The following is a 13,801-nucleotide window of genomic DNA, read 5'->3' on the forward strand; positions in this document are numbered from 1 at the left end:
AATGAGAGATAGAAGGATGGAGGGGATACAACGTGGCCAAGCTGGGCCAACCAAGAGAAGACCACTGAGCCCAAATCCCATTTTCCAGATGGAGAATGTGAAGACTCAGCCCTAGCAGTGTGCTAACGTGGAGATCTTTCTGGGGCCTCACCTGCTGGTCCCTCGCCCTGACCAGGGCCAGAGTGGAGGAAATTAACCCACGCCAGGGGCCGACTAGTGTGCCAGGCAACATGCTTGATGCTTTACATACCTTTGCTAGGTACTCCCCAGAGTAAGCCTGTGAACTAGGATTATCCCTGTTTTTCAGAAACAAAAGTAGAGGCACAGAGTGACACTGCAGCAACAGGCACAAGATCAGGGAGCCACAGAACCTCAGGAAGACAGCAATTTGAGAGGACCACGGGAAGGCACCATCTCTTTGATGCTAGGCGCCCCCCACACCCCCTGTCCTCAGGCACACAGGCCCCCCAGCTCTTCATGTGCTGTTTCTGCTAGTCCCCAGGTAACTCATGGGCAGAGAGGTAGACTCCCCAGGCGTCTGCACATGTAAGCAGTCCCATTTCACAGATGAGAAGACTGTGGTCCAGAGATGACCGAGACCTCATCAAGGATTTATTCACGGAGGGCGTCCTGCTAAGTCACCTTCCACAGCTCCATGACTCACCTGCCCGGCGGAGTTGGTGGGGTGGGAGCAGGTGTGTGCGCCTTGGGCACAGATCCTGCCCCAGCCCCATCAGCCTCAGTGTTAGGAGGGGCATCTCTCCGGCACCGCCCACTGGCCAATCGACAGGGTTGTCACCGTGTCAGTGCCTCCCCACCCCTGACCCAAAGTCCTTCCGGGACCCGCAGTCTGGCAGTCTCAGGGAGGCTCTGTTGCAATTGGCCGGAACAGGCGATTTGACCCAAAGAGCCGAGGGCAGGGCCTAGCGGGGTGGGCGGGGCGGAGCCCGGGGAGGGTGGGTGGCAGCGGAGGAGGAGGAGGCTCAGGGTGTTGCTGGGTCCTCGCCTGGCCAGGCTGCCGCACTCGCCTTCCTGGCCGCAGCGGCTCGGCCCCATGGACGCCCTGTGCGGCTCCAAGTTCTGGGTAAGGAGGCATCCCCGGACCGAGGGCGCACACCTGACAGCCCCTGCGAGGGCCCTGGGGCGGGGGGACAATGTGACCCCGGGAGGAGCTCTGGCCTTGCTGCCCTGAGCCGGGGGGCCCGGGGCTTCCCGGATCTGCCCTCCCTGCTGCAGAAAGAGCCTGGGAAAGCGAGGCACACGAATCCGAAGGTGCCCCCACGTGGACTGGAGCTCGTTGTCCACTTTTACACCTGGCGCCTTCCCCTGTCCTGCATCCAGAGTGCCTGCCTACTCAGCTAGGTAGTTTGGGAAGCTGGCTCTGCTTTCCTTCTTGGAAAGCATTCCTGCCACCGTCTTCTGTCTGGTGTTAGGAGCCCCTAGGGAACAGGAAGTCCCCCTCCAACCCTCTCCTTTTATAGATGGAGAAAGGGATGCCCAGGAAGAGAAAAGGACTTGCTCAAAGTCACCTGCTTAGAAGAGCTGGGATAGAAAAGCAAGCCTTTGACTCATGTCAAATCCATTTCTAAGATGTCAGGCTACTTTATCGGGCTGCTGATTCCAGATCCCTTGCACAGTTCACGTGCATTAAATGTAGGCAGCCCAAGAGCTTTTTATAGCCTCCAAAACCTATGGACAGCAGCTCCCTTGGTCTTCACTGCAGCTCTGGGAGGCAGGTGGCGGTGTGTCTCCATTCTACAGGTGGTCTCAGATTCAAGGGGTTTGTCCATGGTCGTGGAGGGGATGCCCAGCCTAAGCTGGACTCAAACCCAGGACCTCTGATTTTTAATCCCTTGAGTCTTTTTCCCATTTCAAGTATCCGTACCTATATGCTCGATGTGTGTGTGCCTCGTGTGTGTGATCCATGGGTGTGTCCTGTGCAGGTATGCATGCATGTGTGCGCATGTTTGTGTACATAGTGTGTGTATCCAATCAGAAACCCTGTTCGTGGGCTGTATTTGGCATGGGCGGAAGGGAGTGGTACATGGCTTTTTGAAACTTGGGACCTATAAAATAGAGTATCTATAAAATCGTATCTTTGAGCATCTCTTTTTCCCTCTGGGTCACTAATCAAAGATGGTGCAACCATCTTGCCCATCGACACAGAAACCCCCATCCATCATCCAACTTGAACTAATCACTGATCCACAAGTCCAGAGGTTGTACCTGTTGTGGCCCATGAGTAAACTTTGCTTCGTAGCTCACTGGAGTGTGGCCGACATGGCCCATGGCATGGTCACGATGTCTCCAGTAGCCAGGTAGAGGACATGCAAATCAAAGGGGCACATGCGCCTGGACCTCAAGTACAAAGGCTCCTTGTGGCTGGCCGGACAGTTAACCCCAAGAGCTTAGGACTGCCCAGAGACAGGCTTTGAGGAAGCGGAGGTAAAGATTGCCTGACTCCCTTATTGTTCCAAGCTTAGATATCCTTTGACTCTATCATTCCAAGATATTGCAGAATCCAAGAGAACCCACAGAACTTGGGGCTTGAAGCAGCTAGCGCAGCCCCTTACTGCCAGGTTCAGGAAACTGACAGCCAGGGAGGGAACGCACTGGCCAAGGTCATACATCAGTAAGTTGCCAAGCTCTGGAATGGAATGCAGGACCCCTAAGATATGGCTCCAACTTGGCCACTGCCTGATGGTGCATCCTTGGGCTTCTGGAACCCTTGTCCCTACACTTCTTGCTGCTCGTGAGGACCTCAACGTCTATGGGAGTCAGATGAATCCCTTGTGGTGCTGTCTGCTTGGATATCTTAAAGGACAGGAAATCACTCCTCTTCCCCATCCCAGTCTAAACACCTTCCATCTTCCACATGACCTCCTGGCTCCTGAAAGTCATGCCAGGCTGCACCCAGCATGGTGGGAGTCAAGAGGCAGGGTGGGGAGAAAGCGAGAAGGCTCCCAGCTACTCCTCTGGAAGTTTGCAGAGCTGCGACAAGGGAGGGCCTGAGGCCCTGAGTTCTGGGTGACATTCATGGTGGGCTAGTTTGCATCTCATTTGGATTATATATTATTCAGGCATACTTACCCCTGAATCTTTGATCTCAGAGGCCTGCAGGTGACCCATCTTGTGGGAAGTAGTTCAGGGCAGCGGGGCAGTACCTGAGCCAGGAGTAAAGAGGCAGGGGTGGGGGCCCCCAACATGGTTCAGGACTGTTGGGCTGCTTGCTTTCCAAGCCTTCGCTAGCTTCCCTGCACAGCCTCAGTTACTCCACCTGTGAAACGGGGGAATAACCCATCTCCTAACCACCTCACAAGATTGCCGTGGAGATCACATGAGTAGGGGATGTGAAAGTTTTGAGAACTACAAAACTTTCTGTGGGTGACTGACAGGTCCTAATGTTCCTGGAAACAAGGGAAGTGAAAGAGTAATGAAGTTGGAAGCCGGAGTTTGGTCTGGAAAGGCCTAGAAGAAAGGGGCTGACAGGGCTCCTGGGCCAGGGGCTCCTATTTCAGCTCTTGGCTGGGGATTGTGTGGCTCAATCCATCAGCCTCAGCCCCAGCTGAGTCAGAGGGCAGGAGATTCGAGGGGGGTCTGTGAGCCCATGGACATGTGCACACACACCTGGGTACTCTCACACAGAATGCCCTGGGTGAACCATCTGTCTCTGTCTTCAACTCTCTCTCTTTTTTTAAAGATTTTATTTATTCATGAGAGACACACACAGAGAGAGAGAGAGAGAGAGAGAGAAGCAGAGATACATGCAGAAGGAGAAGAAGGCTCCACGCAGGGAACCTGATGCGGGACTCGATCCTGGGACTCCAGGATCACGCCCTGGGCCAAAGGCAGGTGCTAAACCGCTGAGCCACCCAAGGATCCCCTTCAACTCTCACGTCTGCCACTTTGGGGTAGATCACCAGCATCTCTGAGTGCGCCTTGGGATTTTTTGCGAAATAAATCCCAAATGACTGAATTGTAACAAGTGCCCAGGGCTAATGAGGCCAAAGCAGAGATGCCTCTCGATTGAAGAGGCGGTAGTGTTCCTTTGTTGGCCCGTTGCCTCCTACATGGAGAATTACCTTCTGTTATGAGCACTAGAAACAGGGAAGCACTCATGTGGTAAAGATAATACAAGTGCTTTCAGGAGGTCTTGACCTATTTGCAGAATTAGCCTAGATGTGATGTCCCAGGAAGCTCTTGGGAGGCTGATGTTGGCTCACATTCTGACCGTGAGAACAGTCCAAAGATGGCACAGAGTGCTTGAAAAGTAGTGAGCTCCCCAACACTGAGGGTATGCAAGCATATGGCAAGTGACCACTTGGTAGGGATGCTGGAGAGAGGATTCAAGCCAAGGAAGGAGTTGTGGTCCTACCCTGAAATTTTGTGACCAACTAGGATGAGGGAAGTTGTGACCACGGCCAGATTCACAGGTTCTTTCTCTGAACTTTCCTGACCTTTCTTCCCCTGGCTCTCACTCCACTTTGGACGTAGAGTTTGCGCAACAGCACCTCTTGGTAGAGACCTATGAGTCTGCCCTGGTCAGGCACAGCACCTTCACTGTTCCCTTGGCCATCTGCCCACCCGCGGCTGCCTGTCCACCCGGCAAAGCCCTCATCCTGTGGAGGCTCAGCATCCTGTGTCTGCCACTCCAGCCCAGCTAGTTCTATCCTGTCACTCACTAGCTCTGTGACTTATGGCAAATCGCTCACCCTCTCTGGGCTCCAGCTGAACTTAGGTGGGCTCCGGGGGTCCCCTTCAAGTCCAGTTTCCCAGTGCTGATTCTGTGAGGCTGATCTTTAGCCTCACAGCCCGGGCCATGATGAGAGCCCTCCAAATATTAGGGTATTAGAGTCTCTGGCTTGCTTCTGGGTCTTTGCCCAACCCAGCAGGTGGCTACTGGGACATAGGAGTAATGGACTCTGATTTCAATGTACTTTGACTCTCAAATAAAGATAATGACTTGCAAAGGTGTGGGGAGACTGGCAAAAGCAAGGCTGTGAGGTAGGCAGGTGGGTGGGATGTGGGTACCCCTCAGCCTAGTGAGCACCAGCATTTCCCCTTGAGAACCCAGTCCTCCCTGCCCCATGGGGGCCTCTAGCATCCCCTCCCTCCATCCCAGCTGCTGGGGCTAGACCACTTGGAGCTCCCTAAGCTCCTGGCTCCTGTGGGAGGATCTGCGCTCCCTTGTGGCCCTAGGCTGGCTCCTCCCCAGCCCTGTTATTCCCCAGACAGCCCCTGGACCTAAGTCTTGAGGGCCAGAGATTTAGGGAAGGAAGTGAGTCAGAAGTAGCATTTGGGAGGGAACTTTGGCACGCACTGTCTGCTGGCCCCCAGACTGAGCACAGGGCTGCCCTCCCCAGGGAGAGAGCACCCAGCAGGGCCTGCCAGCTGACTCACACAGGAGACAGGATCAGAGCACCTGGGTCTTGTCTCCTTGGTGGGGTTGTCCCGGGCAACAGGTGGACAGGCTCCCTGAGAGGGGGGGTGACACTTAGGTGTGCCACTGCTGGGGGACTGGGCCTCTCCCTGCCCCCTCACCCCCTATCTTGGAGTTGTTCCTGTTTCCTGAAACTGGGTATTGTTCCGAAGGGCCTAACCCTCGGATAGTATCTCTCCTTCTCGCTGGGTGTTCAGGCTTCTAGCCCAGTGGCTCCCAGAGCCACAGCTAGCCTGTTGCCCTATGATGGCAGCTCCTTCCCCTCAGCTCTGTGAGAAGAGCCGCAGCAAGGGAGTGGATTCGGAGGTGGGCTACATTCGAGGAAAGGAGATTTTTAACATTTCAGGTGATCTGGACACCTGTGGGATGTCATGTCAGAGCCCATAGGGTGTAGAGGAGGTGCCGTAGGGCTGGGCCTGGGAGAGTCCAAGTCCCGGTGCCAGCCCATGGGAACCAGGGCAGTCACTCCCAACCAGCCATGGGCCTCAGCTGTTGTGAATAGGAGGTGATAATCCTGGGGCACCAGGTGCTCAAATAACCAAAGTGGCTGGTGGCAGCCAGGGCCCCCTTCAGCAGTGGCAGAGGCTGCTCCCCCCACCCCCCACAGGTCGGCTTCACCCCCACCCTGAGGCCCTGGTGAAGGCTGCTCTTGCAGCCACAGTAGGGCAGTGACTGAGAACTGGGATCGGAGCTGGCCCTTGCCCCTTCTGCACCTCCATTTCTGCGGAGATAAAAGAACTTGTCAGTTGATCCCCCCCTCCCCCCCCACAGGATTAAGGAAGTAATTACTCTTCCCACCACAGAGGCTGTCAACAAGCCTGGGGCCTCGAGGGGGAAGGGGTTGGGAGTAGTGGGGGAGGGTGCTGGATTGTCCCTGACAGAGCTGTGACTCATCTGGGGCCATGCCCCCGCCCACCTGTCCCCTGCTTGGGTCTCCAGGGATTTCAGCGCCTATGCCCAGGGAGGGGCCTTTCCCCCCATGTGGTCCATTCTGGGTGTCAGACCTTATCAGACCTGTCCAGCTGTTGAATCACATTATTAAGGAAGCTATTGTCACCATGGAAACTGTGTGGTGACAGCGAGGGAGGGGCTGCGGGCCCCGTGTTCCCAGCCCAGCCCAGCCCAGCCCAGCTCAGCCAGAGCTCATCTTCCCAATGAGAATGGCTGAGTGGTAGTAGCTTGAGAGGGGATCATCCATCCTGCCCAGCGGGACTGCAGGGGGCTTCATAGGATCTAGGAATGACCTCCACCAACCCTGTCCTTTGACTTTGGGTCAGAGACTCGGTTGGGTACCAGGAGCTGTGGCCTTGGTGTCAGAGAGGAAGCATACTGTACTCCTGGGGCTCAGCTGCAGACAGAGCTTCAGAGGGCGCCTCATTCCTTTGTCCACTCACTCATTCTTTTGTTCACCAAATGCATAGGAGGGCCTTCTCTGTGCCAAGCACTGTTCTGGGCGGTGGGGAAAACCCCGGTCCTCATGGAGCATATGTTCCAGGGGGAGCAGACGGAAAAGCAATAAACACAATAAATCACTCGATTCTATAGTATGCTGGAAGGGGATCAGGGCTGCAGGGAAAATGGGACAGGCTAAGAAGGATGGGGTGCAGGACAGTGCCGGGGTGGGGGGGAGTTACAACTTTAATTAGGAAGGTCAGGGTCGGGCTCCTCCTCTGCTTGGGCTCAGTGGTTTAGCGCCTGCCTTCGGCCCAGGGCATGATCCTGGAGTCCAAGGATCGAGTCCCACATCGTGCTCCCCGTATGGAGCCTGCTTCTCCCTCTGCCTGTGTCTCTGCCTCTCTCTCTCTCTCTGTCTCTCATGAATAAATAAATAATTTTTTTTTTTAAAGGAAGGTCAGGGTGGACCCCGATGGGAAGGAGCACTCACAGGTGTTGAGGGCATGAGGCATAGTGTTGCCAGCTTGAGGGCAGAGTGAGAGGGCAGTGGTGGACATGAAGCCAGAGATGGGGAGGCAGGCCAGAGGGTCGTGAGGGCCACATAGGACTTTGGCTTTCACACTGAGTGACATGGAGAGTCTTCACCACCAGAGTGACATGGTAACGTGGTCTGACTTGGATATTATAAACATCTGCCTCTGGCTACCATGCTGGAAAAGTCTGCCAGGACTAGCAGCAGCGACGGGAGCAGGAAGACCAGGGCAATAATCCAGGCGAGGAAGAGGGGTGTAGACAAGTGGTTGGGTTCTGGACACATCAGGGAGAGCCAGAAGAAGTTGCCATTTTGTTGGTAGAAGTATTCAAATAGGGGTGCCTGGGTGGCTCAGTTGGTTGGGCTCCTTTGGCTCAGCTCATGATCCCAGGGTCCTGGGATCGAATCCTGTGTCAGGCTTCCTGCTCGGCTGGGAGCCTGTTTCTCCCTCTGCCTCTGCCCCTGCCCCTCCCCTGCTTGTGCTCTCTGGCTGTCTCTGTCTATAGTCAAATAGAGCATTTCCATCTAGTTCAGCCTAGTGATTTGAAGTGAAGTGGACAGAATTTACTCAAAGGTTGGTTGTAAAGTATGAGAGGAAGAGAAGAATCAAGGAAGACCCCAAGGATTTTGACCTGAGAGGGGGGAAGCAGTGGCTACCCATCAGGGTGGGCAGGCTTCTGAGGAGCAGAAGGGCAGGAGTTCAGTCCTAGACGTGTCGTCTATGACCTGTCCCATGGATGGCCTAGCAATGGCTCTGGGATAAATAGTGTAGGAGCACAGGCATGGAGGGTGCCCGCTGCCCCTGGAGAGGGCTCTGCCAAGGTGGGGAAAGGGAAAGGAGCCCAGGCTGGATATCCCAGTGGGTCAAAGCCACCCTCTGGGGCTTCACACTCCCGAGATCTCTTGATGTTTGCTGCAGTGCAGCTTGTCTGTGAAACCAAATAAGGTCCCAAACAGCCTCTTGCTCCAGCACCTGTCTCTCAAGTGCTGCCCCGTGAGACCCAGGGTCATCTGCTCATTCACTCCCCGTGGGGAGCTGGCTGAGATGTTGTCATCACTCCTAGTACTCACGCTGGAGGCTGAGCCTCAGAGAGATGAAGGAGCCTGTCCCCACTTCCATGGCTCAGGAGTGGTAGCTCATACAGGGTCCTCTGCATCAGGGTTTGTAGCCGCTTCCCACCTGCCTCAAAAAGCCATGCCACCCACTTGCACATTCATATTATGGTTATTCCCTGTCATGACCTCGAACTCAGGTTCCATCTGGGCTACATACGCACTCCTTTGCCAGTCACCACCCAGCCCATATCTGGGCTGCTCCTGTGCACCCAGCTCTGTGCTGGGGGCTGGGGGTCAGGGTTGGCGGCTGGGGCCAGAAAGGAAAAGAAGAGAAGCAGGGCTGAGTGTCTGTCGTCTGGGGTTCACGTTGCTGTAGATGAGAAATGTTCACAGGTGCAGGTGCATGTAGCAGAGGTAGGGGGAAACCCAGGTCGGGTGTCATGAGGCCTGGGTGTCTGTCCTGGCTCTCTACTGCCCAGTCCTTGGACCTGTCTCCAGAGCAGGTGAAACCTGCTTTCTCTTTCATGAGCCAGGCCTGATACTGTTTCTCCTCTCTGCTTCTGGAAGTTGTTCTGAAACAGTGATCAGATAGTGACTATGTAAGTGCTGTAATAAAAGGCCACTGGGGCATAGGGAGCCTTTATCCCTCTCAGGGAACAGTCACTTACCTGGCTGCTAAGACCATGCAGAATAAAGCAAGGGCAAATCCTTCAGAGGTAGAAGTTGCCCCAGAAAGGCTTCCTAGAGGAGGGGAAGCTCAGGCTGGACCCAGTGACGTGGGAAATGCACTCCAGGCCTAGAAACCTGATGGTCTGAGTTAGGGGTGGCCTTGGGCCGGCTATCCAGATGGTGACTAAGTGGGTGGATCTAACAGACTCGCTAGGTTTAAACCAGGGTGGGGCTGCCCATTGGCCACAGAATGGATAAATACATCATATCTATCCGAATGGACCACCATGCAGAAAGGAGGAGAAACAATCCCCACTCACACTCGACCCCAAGGATGACACCCACAAACCCCGAGTTGTATGAAGGAGGCCAGGCATGAAAGAGCCCTACTGTATAATTTCCTTTATAGGAAGATCTCAATTGGGCAAAAGTAGTCTGTGTTGCTAGAAGCCTGGACAGCATTCCTCTGCAGGGACTGGTGGCTGGGAGGGAACACGAGGAGGGGGCATCTAGGTGCCAGAAATGTCTCGTTTCTTGATTTGGGTGCTGGTTACACAGATGTGTTCAGTGTATGAATATCCATCGAGGTGTATACTTAAAATGTGTGCGCTTTTCTGTAAGTTTATACTGACTATTCTGTAAGTCGAGTGTTTTAAAGATTTATTTGACAGAGAGAGAGTATGTGCATGTGTAAGCAGTGGTGAGAGGCAGAGGGAGAGGGAGAAGCAGACTCCCTGCTGAGCGCGGAGCCCAGATGCAGGGCTCCATCTCCTGACCCTTGGATCATGACCTGAGCTGAAACTAAGAATTGGACCCTTAACTGACTGAGATACCCAGGCGCCCCAAGAAGTGTTTTTAAAAGGGGAAAGGGCTGGATTTACTGTCTGCCTCCTCTCCCCCTGGGGTGCCTGACCAGGTCTAGGGGGTACCCAGCTCTGTGACCCATATACCCAGCCCTGGGCCAGCATGACGGCTGCTCATCAAGAGTTCATGGATCCTTAGTACACATTGCTTGAGGCACTACTGGATGCAGGGCTCTAGAATACAAGAGGTACATGGTATGAACTTCCCCACCAAGGTTTGGATAGCATACCCCAAGGCAGCATGTCCCTGGACCTCATGCTCCCCAAAGGCAGGGACGGGTCTGCCGTGGGTGCACCTAGCCCCATGTCTGACTCATAGCATACTCTCAACTCATCGAGGGGAAAACGGATGCTCCAGAAAGGTGGGTCCCTCATTGGGTGCTGACTTCAGAGGAAGAAGGGTGTTCAAGATGGGAAACATGGCTCCTAAACCTGGCTCACCACCCCTGTAGTTATTGGGATTTTGACAGGTGGAAGGGAGAGAAAGCAGGTTGAGCAAAGGTATAGGAGTCAGATCCTCAGAGCAGATTTAGAGTGAAGTAATCTGGCAGCAGGGGAAAGAGGTGCTTGGATTTGGCTCCGTGAGCAGCAGGAAGCACTGCAGGTTCATGGGTATGAAGCAAGGGGCACAGAGATGCCTTTCAGGAAGAGTCCTCTCTTGGCTGTGGGCAGGGACATCAGAGGGCAGAGGGCTGACCTAGATGGAATTCAAGACTAGAAGGGGAGCTGAGGAAGAGGAAACAGGGTGTGCAGACCACTCCATGAATATTTTCTTAAGGTAGGAGAACTCAAAGCACCTAGATAGTTCAGTAGTTCACATGGACAGATGATTCAAGGCCAGCTGGGAGCCTAGAATGCCATAGTAACATGCTTGGACTTTGTCTTCTAGGCTTTATGGCACTGCTGACAGTTTAAGGGGAAGATAGAAGATTATCCTTTTGTTTATTCATGCATTTATTCAACAAATATTTCATTTAATTTACTTAACCACGTTTTGTTCTGAGCACCGGCTATGTGCTTGGCATTGTTCTAAGTACTTAGGACACATCAATAAATGAAGTGAAGATTACATGCCATCAGGAAGAGATGAGAGAAAACATAATAGACCAGTGACTTATATCACATGTAGAGGTGACAGGTGCTATAGAGAAAAGAAAGAACAGAGAAGGTAAGGAGAGTCACTGGCGTGTAAAAGGGACCAGAAGGGATGGCTAGGGCAGGGGGCAAGGGAATAGCAGGGGGATGTGCAGGTGGAGAAGAGGGAGGAATAGCCCTGTGGCACTCCTACATCAAGAGTGGGTATCAGCCAGGAGACCAGGAAGGAAAGACCAGGAGGAAAGGAAAGATTCTTTGTGTGGTCAGGGATCTGGGCCCCTAGGGCATGGAAGGGAAGAGACCAGAACCCCATGGAAATTGCTCAGAAAGAAGTGAGGACCTGGGTTGGTATGACACCTGAGGGGACAGGATGGAAGGAACTAGAGGGAGAGATGGTTATCATCCCAACATTACTCTCAAAGAAACCAAGGCCCATAGAGGCCAAGTTTAAGCATGTTGCCCAACGTCACATGGCTTGAAAGTCATAGAGCCTGCTATAGTGAACATTGAGAGAGTCAAAAAAAGTGTTAGCTCTGAATATTTATTTAACAAAAGCCTGTGGTGTTGCTACGCTGGAAGGATGAGGACACTCAAACAGGAAGGACAAGGCAGGTGCAACCTCAATATCAAACAATTAGTAAATCAAACAATAAGAGCAAGAACAAATTGCTTTAAACTATGGAAGTAGATGCCAGGACAAAGTTAACAAATTTGGACATATTTACTCTTGAAAAATGAACTTGGGGTGGGAAGTGATGAGGCAAGATACTGTTTTCTTTTTTAATGGTTTGACTTTTTAAGTTGTGTGAAGGTATAATGAGTACAAAAATAAGAATGACAAGTATTTAAATTGACAATTAGGAAGTAGGGAGTTTTATACCCTCCCGTGTTAACCATCGTCTCGTGTTGATGAGATTGTGGGTGCACTTTTTTGTTACTTGCTTATATTTTCTGAGCTTTCTGGAAAGCACAGCTAATGCTTTTGAGAGGGGAATAGAAGATCAGTTTATGTGTGGCCTTGGAAGAAACAATCTCACCAAAATGTATGTCTGAATGTATGCCCCCGTCTCCTCCTGAAAGGCTGGAGTTATATTCAAAGACAGGGGTGGGTCTTGTCTAGAACCAGTGGTTCCCCAGGACATGAGACTTTGAGTGCTCAAACCAGGACAGTGCCAAACTGGGATGGTGGCTTGGTTACTCGAGGCTTTGTGATTTACAAACTCTCTTTATCCCATTGCTCCTTTGAGCTCACAGCTAGCAGGGAGGTAGGTGGGGTGATGGATGGTCTTCCTGAATTTAAAAGAGAAGCACATAAAGCTCAGAAAGGCTCCCTATCTCTTCCCTGGGAGAGGCTTAGAGAAGTGGGCTCTTCAACCATTTGCATATACTGATTGTATCAATAAAATAAAACAATTTTTTTTAAAAAAGTGGAAATCTAGAATGAGAAAGCAGAGCAGTGGTTGCCTGGGAGGGATGGGCTGCAAAGAGGTTCAAGGGAACTCGCGGATGATGGAAATACTCTGTCTCTTTACCATGGCAGAGGCTTTGCCAGTGCGTACACCTGCCAAACCCCTTGGATTGTGCACTTCACGTGGGAACAGTTTATTGTATTTAAATTATACCTCCATCAGAGAGAGAGGGAAATGAGGAAACAGGGACGACCAGGGCCTCATAGGAGAGTGTGCATGCTGCCAGCACCTGCTCGTTTGCACATTGACAGTCGTGTCTTCACGCACCTCTGACCCCCAGAGCTCATGGAGTGCCTCTGGCAGGGTAGGGCGGGGGGCCCCCCCGCCTTTCTCGAGGGAGGGCCCATTCTGCAGCAGGCTGCCACAGCACTGAGTTGTTCTCTCCATCCTCCAGGACTCCAATCTGTCTGTGCACACCGACAATCCGGACCTCACTCCCTGCTTCCAGAACTCCCTGCTGGCCTGGGTTCCCTGCATCTACCTGTGGGCAGCCCTGCCCTGCTACTTGTTCTACCTGCGGCGCCATAACCGAGGCTACATTGTCCTCTCCCACCTCTCCAGACTCAAGACGGTCAGGGGCTCAGGGATCTCCTGCGGAGGGGTTGGCACCTGGAAGGTTCTCCTTTTCACGGTTCTCCTCCCCACCCCACCAAAGTCAGCATCAGGGGTTGGACAGAGTTTCCTAGTTACACCTGCCCGGCAGCTCAGGGTCATGGCAGCCTGCCAACTGGGTCTACAGTCAGATGAGATATTCTCTGCTTGTGGAAGTTCAACAAAGTTCTCTGGCAATATTCTCCTCACCCTTGGGAAGTTTCTGGCCTGTGCCCAGCCTAGCTTCCCGGGCCAGACCCTGCACAGGTCTGGTGGTTTCAGAATAAAAGGCCCTTTCCCAGTGGGAAATACCCCTACTTTTGAAGGTGAAGTCTCCAATATGTCCCCTGTTTGTAGGCCTTGGGCGTCCTGCTGTGGTGTGTCTCCTGGGCTGAACTCTTCTACTCCTTCCATGGCCTGGTCCACGGCTGGGCCCCTGCCCCCATCTCCTTTGTCACCCCCTTGTTGGTGGGGGTCACCATGGTCAGTGTTGGACCCTGAAAGCTAATGCGGGAAGGTCTCCAGTGGGTTGTGGGATTGTGATGCGGGACCAGTGAGCTCTTGAGAGGCGGCTGGGTGCCTTTGCAGTGGGAAGAGGGTGGGGTGATCCCCCCAAACATCCTGCCGTGTGGGGTGGGGAGGACAGAGGCAGGCCCAGATGTGGGTGCTCTGGCCCAGCCTTCCTTGCCCT

At 53.2% G+C, this 13,801-nt stretch overlaps 1 protein-coding gene across 3 annotated transcripts in view; it reads left to right on the forward strand.

Moving 5' to 3' along the window:
* Window positions 1–931: 931 nt before the first annotated feature.
* Window positions 932–13,801, forward strand: part of ABCC3 (ATP binding cassette subfamily C member 3) — a 44,207-nt gene continuing 31,337 nt past the window's right edge. Inside the window, exons 1-3 of one of the 3 annotated variants that reach the window (XM_025995918.2) lie at window positions 932–1,084; window positions 12,914–13,090; window positions 13,468–13,593. In XM_025995918.2, coding sequence (XP_025851703.2) covers window positions 1,055–1,084; window positions 12,914–13,090; window positions 13,468–13,593 — 333 coding nt within the window. In that variant the 5' untranslated portion in view covers window positions 932–1,054. Of the gene's footprint in view, window positions 1,085–12,913; window positions 13,136–13,467; window positions 13,594–13,801 lie in introns of all 3 variants that reach the window. The other 2 variants (XM_072747479.1, XM_072747478.1) reach the window with 2 other exon arrangements.

The sequence above is a fragment of the Vulpes vulpes genome, chromosome 2, assembly GCF_048418805.1.
Source record: "Vulpes vulpes isolate BD-2025 chromosome 2, VulVul3, whole genome shotgun sequence".
In the NCBI taxonomy this organism is placed as follows: Eukaryota; Metazoa; Chordata; class Mammalia; order Carnivora; family Canidae; genus Vulpes; species Vulpes vulpes.